Here is a 17,850-nt window from a genome sequence, read left to right on the forward strand (position 1 = left end):
CAAACATTATTTCCTCCAAAGGAGAGGAACCACCCAAAGCACCATAATATATCTTTTCAACATGATGTCACCATTCTGCCTTTTTTGTTGAGTATTACTACGGCAGAAGTATTTAGAGCCCCCTCCCCTTTTATTTTAGTGTGACCATACATCAACCTGAAATGGCCAACAATACCTGTCTGCTTCCTCAAAGGCTGGGGGTCAGAGTGAACGAAAAGGCAGAGGATTTACAGATCTCACTGCACGCTGCGGGGCTGAGCATGATGAACAGAGGCCGGGGCGGCTGGGGGGGGGGGGGGGGGGAGCTGCGTCTCCGGGTTTTCTTCAGCCCCCCTCAAGCCTTCAGCCCCAAGGCCATTCGGCTAAGCCTGCACCACTTTGTGCCGCTATTAGGTAGCTGAGGAGGCGGCGGATAAGAGATGTGGGGGAGGGATTCCAGAACTTTCCACATGGCAATAAAAGGCTGGCCACTTTACTTACCCGGTTCCTAATGCACGCCAGGTGTGGGAGTATCCTATGTGCTAGTCAGGGCACTCCTACGCCATGCACACACATGTTAATATGTGTCCCTCTCCGTCTCTCATGAAAGTATCATCTTAAAAGGCTTCTTGCCTTCTTTTTAATTCTGGAAAATAACCAGCAGATCGCAGAGTCCTGTTTTGTTGACGTTTCCAGTCGTGCCGTCGGACCTGCGAGTGCTGGCTTCTGCCTAAGTGCCATTTATGGTTTAACAAGCCACTTTAATTCTCCTCTATTTCAGCAGACATTCCGCTTTAGGGCTTCCCCGAATCCTTCTTTTTTTCCTCTCATGGCCTAAGAAAGACCCATCGATAAAAATTTTGAATCTATAAGGAGCCCGACCTCACACATGCCTCTGTTCCCGATTAAGTGACACACGAATACATAACCTAGCTACACAGTTAGCTCCTCAGCTCCTTCGAGAGCTGTAATCAGAATGAAACATAATGATTCATATCTCAGATACAGTAAAATATATAGCTACTGAAACTTTCGACCAAAGCCTGACATTTACCGATCGGCCTGCCGGAATTTGTATTTCCTAGTTTTCTGTGACTGATAGTTGGTGCCCTTTTAATTTTTAGAGCGGCAAGTAAAAGCAAACAAAGCTGCCGTATTTATATCAGTGACACGCTATTTGAATAACATGTCTTTGTAACAAATTCTAAATAAAGATTGTTGGGAAGAGATGACTGAGGGAAAAGTAAAGCCTTATAATAATACTAATACTAATACTAATAATAATAATAATAATAATAATAATAATAATAATAATAATATAGTAGTACAAATAGTTATAAATTCGACAAAACAATTATTCTTCAATTGAAATAATAAGCAGCTGTTATTATTATAACAATTAAAATTATTGTTGTTGCTGCTGTTGTTGTTATCATCATTTTAATGTGGCTCCCGTAGAAAGTAACTGAAATATACATAACTTGTAGTCCTGGTTAATATTAGTTTACATTCTTGACAGAGGGCAATTCTCTACGATCTTTATTTTTGCACGTACACGCACAGTTTTCCTTACAAGGCTTTCACTTCGCATGATACGGAGTACATATATGTTAGAAACGAAACAATCAGTGAACTGCTTAATATTGTATTAACATGGTAAACGAGATGATGTACCGCAGCCATATTTTCCATTGAAATCAAACATCCCGAAGGGGGCGCTGTTTCCCCGCTGTAATCGGACATCTGCGAGCCAGCACTCTCATAGCAGGCAAAGCGGCAGATCTATATGGTCGTACCATTGCATTCAGAGCGAGTCGTGGAGGTGTGACTATTAGAGAAGGAGGAATGGCAGCTCCCTTAAGCATAACCCCTCCTCCTCACCCCCCGAAATCCTCTCTCATTCTCTTTCCCAATCTTCATTCCTATACGCAGACGGAGCGGGCGAACAACAGCACTAGGCTACACCTATAATTCGCTCAGGGAATTACAGCCTTTGCGCTACGGCGATCTGCGATATTTTCCAAGTATTTGCACAGATGCATGGTGGTATATATGCATGACTGGACTATGGTGTCAATACAGCAAGAAAATAGCACAAAGACATAAACCTACAGACTCCTGGAGTTACCTCCCTAAGCTCAGTGAAAAACAGCTTCTATTCCAAGACCTGCTTAAATGCATCAGTGATTTTGACCGGTGCTGTAGCGGAGAAAAAAGGGGGCAACTTGCCCCGTAGTTGAATGGACAGATGAGAAGTAAACGCGTTGTAGCACTTTGGTTCAGTTGCGATCTGATGCTTTAAGCTCCTCAGATCGGGAAGCTTGTCCGCGTCGGGTGCTCATTTTGTGGCTGTATTTTTTTCTTTGGAAAGGGGTTTCTCTGGGTGTGGGGGTTCTGAAGCAAGTGTACCCGACTGCGCCAAGATCACAATTCTCGGGAATTAACCAAGATTCTCCACTGGAACGTATTTTTTTTCATGTCCGAAGTCCCTGGTTTATGACAATGGATTATGTGCTGTTTGCGTGCGGCTTCATGCTGCCTGCGGTTATAGCCGTTGAAGGTAAGAGATCGCGGTCCGCCTCGTAGCCTGACTTTTAATGTGCTTTTTAATTAGCAGCTCATAGTCGCTACCTGCTTGCCGATCATCGTGCCGATCGATGTTATGCGCAATCCGGACCGACGCTGAGCTGAAAACGGGCTGTATCGTGGGCACATGCTGTGTTCGCTGTGGTCAGTTTGATCTTCATTTTTTCCTCTGCTTTTCCCCCCTTCATCTGTCTGGATCCGGGGGACTGAAAGGGGTGATCAGATCCTCTAAAACGTCTAGGACTGCGGCTCGATGGCAGCTACACCTAGCTTGTCTTCCACCGAAATCCGAACGATAGTTCACTGTAATATACATGCGGCGATTATAGCGCATTAAAATGCCGAAGGACGGCTTTGCATAAGTGCACACTTTCTTTCCTTCTCGCCCCCCAAAGGAAATTAGCGCAACAAGATCTCTGAATGGAGAGCCGCAGTTACCCGGAGCGCGTCTCCTTCGGCGGGGCGGGCGGACTGATGCACCGGTCGCTCTTTTATAAAGTCAGACATCTGCTTAACAAATCCGGCTTGTTGTGCCGAATCTTTAGGAAGCACCACAGCAAAGAACACTTTGCTTTCATAAGGTTTCAGAGACCCAAAATATCGCAGCTTTTATCGCTTTTAGTGACCCGGGACTTTCTTCTGTAACAAATCAAACCAGGCTCTCTATATTCACTCCGACTCACATGTATAGATAACCCGATGTAAATACGTATTCCCTTATGTCACTCACCCCAAAAGTTGCTTATTTGTAAAATTCCCTATTTGTCAAAAATATTTTCCTGATCTCCATATTTTATTAATCAGGACAATACCGCGGATTGATGTATGGTAGCATTATTTATATATATATATATGTATATATATATATATATATATATATATATATATATATATATACACACGCACACACACACACTGAGTCCGACGTTAACGTGCTCTTTTGCTCGTAGTGTTATTCAGACTCACTGTGTAAATGAATAATTTAAACACATGAACGAAGCCAGTGTATTACAGATGGTGTGATATTAATGGAAATGGAAAATGCACTGCTTGTGTAACAAAACTTTTTCAAACCGCAGACCTAAATCAAAGCCTCGTCAATTACCAATCACTTACTATTCTGACTATAATTAGGTTACAAAGCAGTTACTTTGAAATGATGCATTTTTAATAAAATGAATAACTGGCGGTTTGTGAATATGTAGCAAGGAAGTATATGGTGTAAATTCATTGTAAATTCTTTTAATTACTTAAGAAAAAAATACTATTTTACTGTATGTTCAGAATATGCCTGTTTGGTTTCTTTTGCGTTTTAATTGTAAAAAAAGGCACCAGTTTCATGGAATGGGTACACTTTTCCTCTCAGTCACTCCAGCACGGACTAGATATTGCTTAATATGCACAAAACGACTCAAAACCACTATTCTAATTGCGACAAGTTGGTAGGCCAGGATATACTTTAGATTATATCATTTAAACAATGGAGTAAGTCACAAAGGTCGAATCATTACGGTTTGAATATCTATGTATGATTTATAGTCTGTCCTATGAAGTTCTCAAATAATCCTGCTTTACTGTGTTGTCGAGTCCCTGGAGAAGGCCGGTGAAAGACCAATAATGGATACTGGAGGTCACTGCTGTCCACCTGAATGAATATATAAATACGGTAATAATGTGAATTACAATAACGATAAGCGTGCATTTTTAAGAAATGAAATTTATAACGTTTTTCTATTATAATTATGTTTAACAAAATTACCACATTATGTCTGTTGCGAAACCCACCAAGGCCTATGAGACAGAAAGAACTATCGTCTATTTAGTGATGAGTGATTTTTATTTATTTTTTTTGCAGCTCTAAGACAAAATCTGTATAAAACGGTGATGTGACATTTTGTTGCGAGGCTTGATTGCGGAATAATTATGAACCGAGTTTAAATTGTATACAGATGGTGATGGATATTTCGGGTATATTGCTGTACTGCAATTCAGGCGTCACTTTTACAGTTTACTTAGTGATCCGTAATTGTCCGGTACTTGTGAGGATGGTAGTTTCGAGTGTTTCCACTTCCCAGCTATACAAGCGAAGCAGTCAATGAGCCCATTTGTCCTGCTGGCCATAAGCTTATCGTATTCAAACAATAAATATAATGGTAAATAATCTTTTTTAAAATGCTTCATTTAACCAGCTTTTTAATCGACATTTCGACTGTTAAACGATGGTCTCTTAAATGGAAATTTTAGGTGTACGTGATATTTTACGGCAATAATACGGCGAAGCACAAAACAGATGTTGAAATATGAATTGAATGGAATTATGTTGTCTTCATTTTGAAAACGGTCATTAAAGATGTTCGGTGTGTCTATTCCCAGTTTATTGTCAGAATTTGGTGTTTGTAAAGAAAGGGAAAATACAAAGTCGCACGTGAGTTTCTAGTGGAGTAATTGCAGGTCATGTTGTTACTTTTCAAATTAATATTGTTTTAATTGTTAGCGCGATTCAAAGTCCTTGCTAATACTCTCAATTAAAATAATAAATAATACTTAAAAAAATAATAAGTGGTGTTATCACAAAAACACGGTGTATTCCCGTCTTCCACCATGAAATTTCTTTAAATTGTCTTGTATATAATTCTCATCTTTTCACAATAAAGGGACACTAGTACAGGTTTATGTAACGTTTTTTTTGTAAAAATCTGAGAAATCTTCAAATCCCTGTATCGTATAGAAACTTCCATTTGCTAACCCCCATCAGCTGTGTCTAAGCTGTAGTCTTTCTGTTGTTTACGTTTTGCTGAATTCAGTCAGCGAATTAGGAATGTATACATTGTTGTAGTCACACTAAAGGGAAACATTGTTTTTAGCAAAATGTAATTTTTTCATGTATATGCAAAGAACAGATCACGGAACACTTTAAACATTTTCCCTTTAAACTCGGTAAACAAATTCAAGTGGCAGATTTTTTACTTACTTTCATTCTGGCAACAGCTGATATTAATCAAAGTTTTTGAACAAGGACAAGGACTGACTCGTATATGCAAGTCAAAGTTAAGAAGAAACTGTTTTGTAGTGGGATGCGTGTGTGTGTATGTCATGCTTTCCGGGGCTGTATGTTATTTGTTGTTTATGCACATTTGTGAGCCGGTAAGTAGGTGGTGCACATCTCCAGGTTAAGCATTTACGTCTGGAAAATGTCCAGTTCCTTTCCAAACTTCCCCCGATTCCTCTCTTCAGTCTGCCAGCCGGTGCCATTATCCTTTTCTCACACCTCTGCTTGTTTTGGATGGAGACGATATTTCCAAGGTCTTGGTTACCTTGAGTGCAGACTAACCCTTCCATAAATCGACCCTTAGCTCCATGAATAAATGCAGCAGCTGGCTAACAGCGCCGGTCTCAATGTTGGCTTCCATGAAAATCCAAAGGCCATTAAATCCAAAGTGAAGCAGTGGTTAGCAACACCTGTGTCTCCCTCTGATTGTCTGCTCTCTGTACTGTCACATGCCCCTATGTCATCCATATAACAGCATCGAATAATGTCTCCCTTCACTCAGGGTCTAGAGGGGCTCGTTCTACACTGGCATCTGACGCAACTGACATTTTTCCCAACATTAATCTGTGTCAAATAAATTGAAAGAGCTCAGGGATGTTATAACATTTTAAAAAGTTTATCACATAATGTGCAGTACTACAGACGTTTTTATAACGTGAAACAGCATTATTATTATTATTATTATTATTATTATTAATAATAATAATAATAATAGTATTATTATTATTATTATTATTGACCAGTTGCTCATTTAATGGAGCCACGGGGCACAGCCATTTTGTTTAGCACGCTGTCCCCAACTTAAGAAATGTGACTGACATTTCTACAGCTTGATGGATTAGTTCTGAGTTTGGAAGAACGTCATGTCCAAAACCGCCCGTCTCTCTGGCATATAGACTGTTAAATTTATTTAGAAATGAGTTACGGGCTTCGTTGCCTTGCTGCCTTAACTTGGATGCAGTTTAATTGCTAAATAAATTTTGATAAACAGGCAGGGTCTCGGGAGTTGCTTACGGGGTCTAACGGTAACTAACTGCGTGTAAAGAAATGATCTTAGAAATTTACATATTTTATTTGAAAGGGGGTAGTAACACAATTATAAACATCATTAAGCCCGTTATTACTTTGATCTAGATAAAATGATTGGCACTGTGTTTGAATTAACAACAAAACGCTGAACGTTTAGGGAAATTGCCCTCCAGAAAGGTGAAGTTCAATTAGTAAAAGGTAATGGATGAATAATGAGTCAAGCCTCGGACTATTTTTATGCAGATAAGATCTTGCTGTCTTGTGTAATGTGAGGGCATCCGCAGGGCAGCGGAGAAAACGGCGGGGCTCCGGCCGTCGGAGACGAACGGGCGGAGAATGAAGCGCTAAAGGACGGAGGAGTTGTGGCGTCGATCACACTTCGAGGTTACTGAGTAACACACAGAGAAAACAGCTCTCCCATAAAGTAGAAACGTCCGTGCAGATATTTTTAATCTTAACTAATCAGTAATCATTTTATTATTGTTATAATTATAAATATTATGAATAATAATAATAATTGTCTTCCGGGAGTAGTTTGTGTATGAGTAAGGAAGATAAGTTATACAAAAGTTTAATTACTAGGCTATAGGCTATATTAACTATTACGTTATTTGCTAAATATCACGGATCATATTGATGTGGTTTTATTTTTATTCCAAGTAGTCTAAAACAAGAATTATTAATAACTCTTTAATAGGTAAAAAAAAACTGCTGAATAAATAATTCCCTTTTTGCTTTTCAGTTGTCTCATTCAATTAGATAAATCAATAATTTCATCCGAAAGATCGTTTATGCTGTTTTCAACGCCTTTGAGCTCCGAGCTTCTGGTTTAGATTGACTGGGAGGAAAACGCCTGGAAGCCGATAGCAGCGTTTGATTATTCGATTTACCATTAAGCATTTGGGCCGGCATGCTAAGTCGATGTGGTTTTCTAAATTAGGTAAAGTGTTTCTGTTCTTTAGAGGCTGTTAACCGAGAAATCAATGATGTGGAGTGAGTGATTTCTTTCTGTTTCACCGGGTAAACGAATGCATGGGAACGTCAATAGACCTCTTAAGATCCATCTTTCTTCCCGGTGACTCCAGTCTGGGGCGAAATGCGGGGCGTTTTTCAGGGTGGAGACTTTTCATTACCAGTTTGATTGATTAAACTTTTGGTAAACTCCAGTTTTATTGTTTTAAGAACAGTTGCATTAAACACAGCCTACAGTAAGGCTGTTTTTGTCTCTTAAACCATCGAAGCGCCGGAAATGGAGCAGATTTCCCAAAGGTAACGTTACTTGGCAAAGTCTTTTTATTATCGAGATCGAGATCCGAAATATCGATCCGGATTATGAACAGGTTTAAAATAAAATGCCGGTTTATCTATTTTAATGTCGTCATTCGTCTGACACACATTTTTACAAAGTCTGGAAATGTACTACGGTGTTCTGAGTGCTAAGGCCATAGCAAGTAACAGACTAGTTTAACCAAAAAGCAATATTATTGCGGTACAGCAAATTCATATTTTTAATTCAGGGTAGATACGTATTTTGCTAGACGCCTTGACTAAATATATCATGACTGTCTATATATAGGCGTCTGCGATTTTATTTTACATTCAAAATCTTACTCGTATGAAGCGCCGTTAGTGGTTTGCGCATATTTAATGAAATACGAACATTCAGGTTGTACTTCGCCTTCAAATATGAGGATAGTAATTATTGTCTTTAACATTTGAAAAAATGTATAGGTATTTGTGTACACACATAAATAAAAATCAAATAAATTCAAGACCTGACTCATTTGGAAACAGCCGTGTTTTTTTTTAAGTTATTGATGTGTTCTTATTTATAAATGCCTGTTATAAATAGCTCCGCTGGAAATGTAATGTCCAAACCAGTGAAGAAATATGTGCCATCTTTAGGTCGTATTAATGTAAAAATCTGATTAGGGTTTCACAGAGCCTTTGAGGGCCCAGAGCCAGTACACTTGTGGGTGGTTTTCCAGTTGCCCTGGGCTACGGACCCCTTCGGATCGTGGCAGCGCCTCGTCCGAAAGCACGATGTGCCAGATCCGTGGTATTTAAGCTTGTGGGTTTTTGACAGAGCAGGCCCCTATATTTTCAGCTTGAGCCTGTACTCGACGTATCTCAAAATTCAAGCAATGTTCCCTGGGCAGCAGGAACGTTCTAGCTACCTGAAAACGAAAAGAAAGCAAAAATAAACAAGGTAAAAAAAATACGCTTGCAAGGCGATTCCTACACATGGCTATGCTGTTGTACCCTTGAGCGAGATCCGTAAACTATGCTATAAAGGGAAGGCATGCGGCTTTAAAAATGGATGCATTGTGGGTTATGTAAGCAGCTTTCGGGTATAAATGACACTGCTGTGCGCACAGTTACCGGAGTGTCCGTGGGCCAGGACTCTGACACTCACCCCTGTGAGGCTTGCTGGGGGTCGTGTCTGGGGCTGCCTGATGTCAGGATCCCACAGGGGCCGTCCGTGGCCATTGGAGCGGAACGGGAGAGGTGGCGGGGCAAGGTACGGCACCCCTCCTCTCCCGATTTAAACGACGAAGGGCAAAATAAAGAGAAACTAAGTTACAGGGCGGTACGCTGAGCTTGGAGTTCGGCGGTCCGCTGTCCGCTTGCCAGCTTGTAAACTTAAAAAAAGAAATGTTTTCCCCAGTAGAGAGGCGCTGGGGCTGCCTGGGGTATTCTCTCGGTTTCCGGAAAGTTCTGGACATGTGATTAAGGGGTGAGGGGGCCAAAGCGGTGGTCATTTTTTGCAGCGTTAACCATTTTAAGTTGGAGTGCCGTACTGTAGCCTCACGCAAGGCACTGCCTGGGCACTCCGCTTTAATGATACCCTTCGTCAGAGAAGTTGTGCCAGGACAAGGTGTAGAGCTTCAAAAGGTCTGGCCCCCCGACTGCGGGGGGTGGGGGGTGGGGTTGTAAATAAAGTTTGTGAGTGAGTCAGTGGTATGAGCTCAGTCGCAGGTAAAGTCATTCATTCCGTAGATTTGTTTTTGTGATTAATCCCAGGCTGATGTCAGCATGTGTCTCACGTGGGGGCCTGGGATGTGGGGGGGGGGGGGGGGGGGATAACTGACAGTCATTCCTCATGAGGGAGCCGGGATTGTCTTCATCTCCAGGCTTTGGGCTACGTGACGAATGCACCGACCATACAGGCAAGATCTGTGATACAGCTGTGTCTGTGTGTGTGTTTGTGTGTGTCTGTGTGTGTCTGTGTGTGTCTGTGTGTGTTTGTGTGTGTCTGTGTGTGTCTGTGTGTGTGTGGTCCCCCCCCACTGAACAAGGTTTTGTCTAAGTGGACCCCAGGTGGTGGGAACCTGTTTTGTCCCCCTTCTTTCCAGATGCAGAGCCTGAGGCCTTGTGTGCGGTCAGGCCTTGTTTGGGGGTTAGGCCTTGTTTTGAGGTCAGGCCTTGTTTGGGGGTCAGGCCTTGTTTGGGGGTTAGGCCTTGTTTGGGGGTCAGGCCTTGTTTGGGGGTCAGGCCTTGTTTGGGGGTTAGGCCTTGTTTGGGGGTCAGGCCTTGTTTAGAGGTTAGGCCTTGTTTGGGGGTCAGGCCTTGTTTGGGGGTCAGGCCTTGTTTAGAGGTTAGGCCTTGTTTGGGGGTCAGGCCTTGTTTAGAGGTTAGGCCTTGTTTGGGGGTCAGGCCTTGTTTAGAGGTTAGGCCTTGTTTGGGGGTCAGGCCTTGTTTAGAGGTTAGGCCTTGTTTGGGGGTCAGGCCTTGTTTAGAGGTTAGGCCTTGTTTGGGGGTCAGCTCCTGAAGCGGCAGGTGGGCTTAGTCCTAATTGAGTTTCTTGGTGAGCCGCTTTAATTATGAGAGTGGGGGGGATTGGGCCGCCATGCGTTCTCGGGCCCCCTCCCTCAGCGGGAGAAGGCACAGTGGCGTAGAGATGGAGGACAGGGACCGGATTAAGGGCAGTGTGGGGTGGGTGCAGGGTCCCTTGGCATTAAGTGTACGGGGGAGGGAATGTGAGTGTGGGAGGGGCCTGAATGGGTGACGTACAGATGTGGCTCAGGATGGGGGCGGATGCCACCTGTGGTTTGGGATTCACATGGGGGTTGGGGCCTATTCGTCAGTGTCTGCCTTCAGCTACTCACTCTGGCAGGCATTGTGGGGGGAATGTGGGGGGGAGGCAGTGACAGTTGCTTGGGCACATGGTGGGTGAAGCTCACGGGAGAAGAGATTCTCCTTCCCCCATGCTGCCCCCCACCCCCCAGAGACCAATGCCTCCTTAGCGTGCGGATGGGAAGAAGAGCGCAAGACAATGTGATGAGAAGCTTCCGGAAATTTCTAGAGTACATGATGAAACCCCTAATGACCTGTATCTGTGCGGCACGCGTGAGGCGCGGCCGGGTCACACCTGGCCGGATGTGATGCTCACAGATCAGCTCGTTTTCTTGCCTTTCAGAAGCTCCGGAGTTTCGCTGGATAATAAGGCAGATTGGCCCATGGCTGCTGACAGATTTACTCTGTAGGCTCCTGTCGATTCTGGCCCGTTCGCACATTTTTGGAGATTTCCCCTGTCCGACTCTGACATCTGTGGCCCGTATGGCACATGAGCCCTGTGTGGACGGCTCCGCCAGGCACCCCCGTCACTCAGATCGCCCGTGGAACGGCCGTGGGATCATAATTTCCATATCGTCCGTGGTGAAAGTCCTTCCGCGTGTGCGTATCCCGCAAACACAGCATACGTCCCAGAGCAGGAATGTGACAGTCACTTGCGAGGTAGACGGGAGATAAAGCGGGAGGCAGGAAACAGACGTTGTCACGCCGCCTGAGAGCGTTTGCTGAAGTGATACTCAGGAAGGCGATGGGTCGGCTCGTCTGATAGGGTGTCGAGAAACGGCGGGGGGGGGGGGGCTGCCACCTGGTTCGCACCTCAGCTGCCTGTGTTTCTGGGGGGGGTGGTGGTGGTGGTGGTGCATTCCTATGACAATCTCGGATAACAACACGTCTTCAGAACTCCAGGGTTGTACGCTAGGGGCGGAGCTACTGGAGTACTGGACCCAAGTGAAAGCTAATTGGCTGTTGGAGTGCAACCTTTCCTTGTCACTCTACGATTCAAAACATCTCATTGGCTAATGATAAGGTTGGCCCCTCTGTATGGATTACGGACTTAAAATCATCCTTGCCCCTTACCTTTTTACTTTTTATCCCTTATTTCTCTTCCACTGTCTCCCTTTCAGAAGACAGATTTAATTAGTGAGCATAATGTCCATCTTGGAGGGCATCCCTGACCAGCGTCGGACGACTGAGCGTCGGACGACTGACAGGAGACCTGGCAGAACTGCGCTGTCGTTTAACTACCTCCCTACGCTCCTGATATTTTAAGACCCCAGGCATTTGTAATTAAATGCTTTAACTTACAGGAATCGCTCTTAAGCACTATTAGCCACGGCTAATCCCAGCCCAGCGTTACGCAGACTCCGTCCTGGCCGCCATATTTAACGCGTGCTGATGGTGGCATATCGATCAGGCTCTGGCGTCTGCCCAGAAGCAGGCGACCCACGCAGGAAAGCCTTTTTAATGGAGCCGGGAAGCCTGATCCGGTCTGTTAATGCCCGTGCCGTACGGCGGAATGAATTCGCTGGGATAAACGGCACCCCGGACGAGCCGGCAGAGGCGTCCGTGCCAAAGGAGCAGGGACGCGAGCCAAGCGGAGCGGTGAAGCGGAGGGGGGGGGGGCGGGGCATGTGTGCGGGTGGCAGGAATGTCGCAGGTTTGCCTATCCGGTCCGAACAGGTGGATTTACGCGCATTAGTATTGAACGCCGCTCCCTTCTCTGCAGCTCCCACACCCTATTCTCTCGCTATCTTTCCGCTCGACCTGCTCACAATGCGCCTACTCCAGTTCACCCTCCCCCCCCCCCCCCCCCCCCCCCCCCCCGCCCCGGCCACTCTCAGACCCTCACTTCAGATGGGGTCTTATCAGAGATGGCTTCTAATTGCAGCATTGTCCCCCTTCTCCGTTATCACCCCACCCCCCCCTGCAAGTCGCTGCCATAAAATCCCAGGACGGCACTCAAGACTCGTCCCGGCAGCAGCTGCAGAAACCCCATTGTTGCTCCCCCGGGGTGCTGATCTGGGTTGTCGATTGCAGTCCTCTGCCACCCCATGGTAAGGGTGAGCAATGCAGTCCCCGGACAGCAGCTGGCATAGCGGTTCAGGCACTCAGTTCCAGTTCTGCTCTAGGGGGCGTGGGATAAATGTGGAAGTGGGAATCTATGAATAAAACTGAAGAAAAACCGTTAATGAATAAATATGCATAAGGGGACAGAGATGCTGCCTTCCGCACATGCTGGGCTTTCTGCTGAGTATAAGGCTCCGACAGGCTCCCTATACTCTCCCTAACCCTTGACTGAGTATCTGAACATCAGAGCAGCCACTGTCTGTAATTTCAAAGCGGGGGTAGCAGTCGAGGTGAACTTCGAGGGTCGATGTTATCTCCCTCTGCAGGAAAAACGGAAATGAAACTGGAACGGCGCCCCCTACTGGGTTATTCCCTGCCCGGCACCCGTAGTTTCCAGGAAAGGCTCTGGGCCCCACGCAATCCAGCATAGAACAAGTGGGTTTAGAAAATATTTGGATGGATGGAAGTGGCAGTAAAGGAGGGGGCAGGTATGCAAAATGGCGAAAATAAAGGCACACCGAGGTCACAGGAAGGATTAACAGCAGAGCGGGGGCCCAGCGGTGTCAGGTGACCCGGCGGCCGGGTGGAGATTTATTCTCGGGCGGGGTGGGGGTGTCAGAGTGTCGGCGTCGGAGCTGGTCGTGCCCTGAAACGTCTCCTTCGGGAACCGTTGCTAAAACGCTCAAAGGATAGCGATGACGAGGGATTCAATTTAGTCCCCTATCAATCAATGCGAGTGGCGGGGAGAGATTGCCGCTGACAGCGGCCCGTCCCCCCCTCCCCCTCCACGGAACACACCGGGGTGTGGGTGTCCCATGGGATATGAGGTTTTGGTTAATTAAGCAAGCAGCCCGCCAGCCCGCTTACTTATTCATGAGTAATGCACTTCGATCGGGTTTAGACGCTACTCTGACTGATTAGTCGGGCAATTACAGCAGCCCTAGTAGAGGATCTGCGTGGTTTTGGGGTCTGAAGGCCGTAATCCTAGTCTTTCCCTCCTTACTTTCTCCTTTCCCATTTCATTTTCCCTTTAAGAAGACAAGGGGCCTTGTTCACCCGCTCATTATTTAAGGTTTCGGTCTTCGATTTTCGTCAGTCGCATTTAAGTGAGCGTCGACTGTTTTCTGTGACTTTTTAGTGCATTTTCGGAGTTGATTACTTTGCGGTTAGATTGAACGAGGCCCCTGTCGATGGGTGAATGGTGGAGATTATACATTTGGTAATGAGTGACTCCTGCAGATGCTAGTTAGTCATGGAAAGCAGTGGCAGACAGGGGAGCTTAGGGCACATTTCTGTCTTGTTTGTTTCTTTACGGCGAGTCTGGGTGGGGCAGGATTGAGGTACCTGGGTAGCTTACGTCAGGAGTCAGGCTCGTGGCTAGATTATGTCAGGATTCCGTGTACTGTGTGTACCTGAATATAATATTTCATATCTGAGTAAAAACACCCAAGACAAAAACGAGATTTTTGGCCACATCATTAAAATAAATGCTGATCAGAATATTGTCATTTTCCCCTTGAGTTAAGAGAATTATTTCTGTCTCCACTGATGTGTGAAACCTACAGAATTTACCCTGATGCCATTTCCGCTTCAGGGGATCGTTACATCATCCGACTTTTGCATTTGATAGCAACATAGAATTTGTGTACAGAATTCAACCATCCATCCATCCATGCAACAAGTCATTCTGGTTGGGGTTGTGGGTGCAAAATTAATTGCAAACAAATAAATATCGATCATGCGTTTGAACGTGAAAATGGTGCCAGTTTAAAAGAGAAAGAAGTTTTCTTTTAATCACAATAGTTTGCATTGTAAATAGACTCTACCCTTCAGGCTCGAAGTAAGTGCTTCTAATAAGTAAACTGCTATCAGTTTGGTTTAATTTTGCAGTTTCTATAAATAAGTAATTAGCTTAAAGTAGAGCGACGATTCAGTGAGATAAAAAGGGTCTGAAAATTACGATATAATTCCACGGAAGCGTGTCTTTTCCTGGTAACGGGTAGCGTGGTTCCTGCACATTCTTTGCCGTCAGCCACCTAGAACGGAGAGAGGAATGACCAGAACGATTTTGAGATTGGGCATTTCCCCATAAAGGCTTAAGTTCGATGTGGTTTGGCGAGATGCGTGCAGATAAAGCTTCTATGTGTACCATCAGATCAATTCGTGACTCTTAGATACTTGCTCTATGTTGCCAAGTGTTTTTTTTTATAATCTTTCTTATTATTTTTTTTTATTTTACAAGTGCGTGAGTGTGACTGCCACCCGCACGAGGGGGCTCGGGGTTCCTGGTCGCGCGCTCAGCCTGGCAACATGGCCGGCGAGTTCCGCGGAATGTTCCGCCTGCTTCACGGAGCCACTGCCCCGCCTGGCTTCTCACAGGGCGGGGGACAGAATCCGTCCCCGGTGGGTCAATTAAAAGCCTCTCAGCAAAAGCCGGGCCGGGTTTGAAATGTGGCGTTGCTCACTCCCGCTCCCTCCCTGGGGGCGTGACCCGTGGGGTCTGTAATTAGGAGACCCACCTCTGCTTGCCCAGTGCCGGTGTGTGTTCCATGTGTCCGCACGCATAGTGTCCGTGTGTCTGCCAGTGCTGGCCAGAACGCCCACGCCATGCCCGCTAGGCCCCGCCCCCCGGCCGTCACACGACCATCAAACGAAAAGGCTGTACTGGGAAGCTCAACCCATCTCGTAGCCCTGCTCCGGTTTATTGGAATTGGGGAATATTTTGTGTATATGACTTGTGAGCAAATGGCAGGTGGACCCTTACAGAGCCGGGGGGGGGGAAGGTCTATCCCAGGGGCCATTCTGCCTTCTGAACTCTCCTCTTTCTTTCATTCTTTGTTTTTTCTCACTTTCTCTGTTTCACTCGGGCATCAACAATGGGATTCACCCTTTAATCCCTGTCTGGTATGGCAAGCCAGCGGGGCGTCTATTTCTGTGCTGTTTTACAGGGGCTTAAGTCCACCACCCCCCCCCCCATCATTTTTCTTGCTCCACCTCTGCTCAGAGCCCCTTAACACCCACCCCCCCCACTAAAATCCGGCCCGCTGGCCCCGGATCCCCACCCCCAAACCACCCAGGAGTTGGGTTGGCTTGAGTCTGCCGCCCGCTTTCGTTCCGCTCTGTTCCTCCCGGCCGCGGCGTGGACAGATAGGGCAGCCCAGGGGCCCTGATGCTGTGGACCGTCGGAGGTGAGCTGGGACCAAGCCCTCCTTTCGGTTACACGCCAGCAGACCGGCGAGGCGCACACCTCCCCTGGTTCGCCCGTCTCCGACGCGCCCCAGCTCCTCCTGTCCCCCGCTCTCCCTGCCTTTCTCCTTCGTATTTCTTCAGGCCTGAAACTTTTACTTTTCTTGAATTCCTGACAGGCGTCACATACCAGGCATGTGTCAGAAAATAAACACTGTCACAGTCTATTGTTCCTGGGATTCTGTGAGGCTTCCACCGAGCGCGGGCTTCGTCGGTGATGGAGGGGTTGACAAAATGAGAACTCCCGTCCCGTTGTATGAGTTTGAGTTTCAGTCAGGAGCTTTGGTCGTGGCGACCGAAAGCCGTCGGAATCACAGCACTGAGATCGCGGCGCCCTGAGCGACGGTAGTGAACTCGCCGTAGCCGGTAACTGGCTGATTGAGGATGCCGTTAACCCAGAACTGACTGGCGACAAATTCAGCTATGATGAATTATGCATAACTCACTGCCCTGCGTTAATATGTCACTCTACCCCCTGATTTTCTCACATTTATGCTCCTGTGTCGCAGTATAGAGGCAAAGTATTACAAGGGGGGGTTTCTGCATTTTTTATTTTTTTTTGGGGAGGGGTGGTGACACTTAATCTCCCTGCAGTAATGGACCCCCAAAGTCTTGGATGTCAGCGAATCGATCGATCAATACGTTTAATTGCTCTGAGATGCACTTCCGTCACAGTGTCATCTGTTATTAAGCGTGAGTCACTCCTCTGTATTTTTCGGCTTGTGAATTATTTACCAGGAGGTTCTGCGGGTTGGGGGGGACACTTTAGGGACCAGGAAGATGTTCCCTGGCTGGTGGAAGGGACCCTGGTCTTACTTATTTAGGCGATTCGGCGAACTTAGCGGCTCAGTTTTCCTGGGAATTTCCGAACTCGGTGGCGTCCGACTCTGCTGTTTTCTAAGATGCCGCCGGCCTCCGTTCGATAACTAATTCTTTCCAGCCCCCTCCCCCCCCCCCCCCCAAAACCGCGCGGTCTCCAGTGCTTAAGAGCTGAAAACAATTTAGGAAGGAGGTCTAATGAGTCACAATCACCAGCGTGTGAGATTAATTAACAGAGCGGCGATTAGGAACTGTGTGTATGAGGTGGGGGGGATAGGGGTCTTAGGGAGCCATTTGATGAGGTTCTGCCCTGTAGCCGATCATCTATCTAGCGGCACCAGTTGCAGGCTGAGCTCATCATTATTATTGCTCTTGTCTTGTCGAAATCCCAGGTGCCGAACTGCAAATAAACACACTTTTGGGGCAAGAATAAGATGAAAAAATATATATAATAGAAGTGAATAATGAGCTGGCATCTGTTTACTGTTATGTATTATTAGATCTTCACGCTGAAAGTATAATGGTATGAACTGCAGTACTGGAACTTCATGTCTGGCAGTCTGGCAGTGCACTGCTATGACTCTGATTAATAACCACCAATAACAGTGATGGGGGGGGTGCATGGGGGTGCGGCGCGTCACCTTTCAGCAGGCTTTACACCCAAACCACCGGATCTCCACCCAAACCTCGAACCTCGTCTGGTTTGCGTGACCCAAATACCAACGAAGGGTGAGCAGGTGAACGAATGGGATCTGCAACGGTGAGCGGGAGGTGTGGCCCGTGGTTCCGCCCGTCCGCCACCTTGCCCCCTGGCCTCCGGTTTATATGCTACCCGTCGCTTAATGTCAGGCTAACGAGGATCCCTAGCTAATCGCTCGGAGAATGCAAAAGTCGTTACGTGAGATTTCTTTGGGGTGAACCCCAACATGCCCGGGAAATTAATGTCATCGAAATCATTTACATTTTGCAATTTAGCAACTGCTGCTTCCCTTATCTGTCCA

General features: G+C 46.2%; 1 protein-coding gene across 4 annotated transcripts in view; it reads left to right on the top strand.

Moving 5' to 3' along the window:
* The first annotated feature begins 2,549 nt into the window (after positions 1 to 2,549).
* LOC125716616 (ephrin type-B receptor 3-like) overlaps positions 2,550 to 17,850 on the top strand; it is a 46,954-nt gene continuing 31,653 nt past the window's right edge. For 2 of the 4 annotated variants that reach the window (XM_048989098.1, XM_048989100.1), the window contains exon 1: positions 2,550 to 2,709. In XM_048989098.1, the coding sequence (XP_048845055.1) occupies positions 2,637 to 2,709 (73 nt within the window). In that variant the 5' untranslated portion in view covers positions 2,550 to 2,636. The remainder of the gene's footprint in view (positions 2,710 to 17,850) is intronic. The other 2 variants (XM_048989099.1, XM_048989101.1) reach the window with 1 other exon arrangement.

This window comes from Brienomyrus brachyistius, chromosome 21, assembly GCF_023856365.1.
Source record: "Brienomyrus brachyistius isolate T26 chromosome 21, BBRACH_0.4, whole genome shotgun sequence".
Classification (NCBI taxonomy): Eukaryota; Metazoa; Chordata; class Actinopteri; order Osteoglossiformes; family Mormyridae; genus Brienomyrus; species Brienomyrus brachyistius.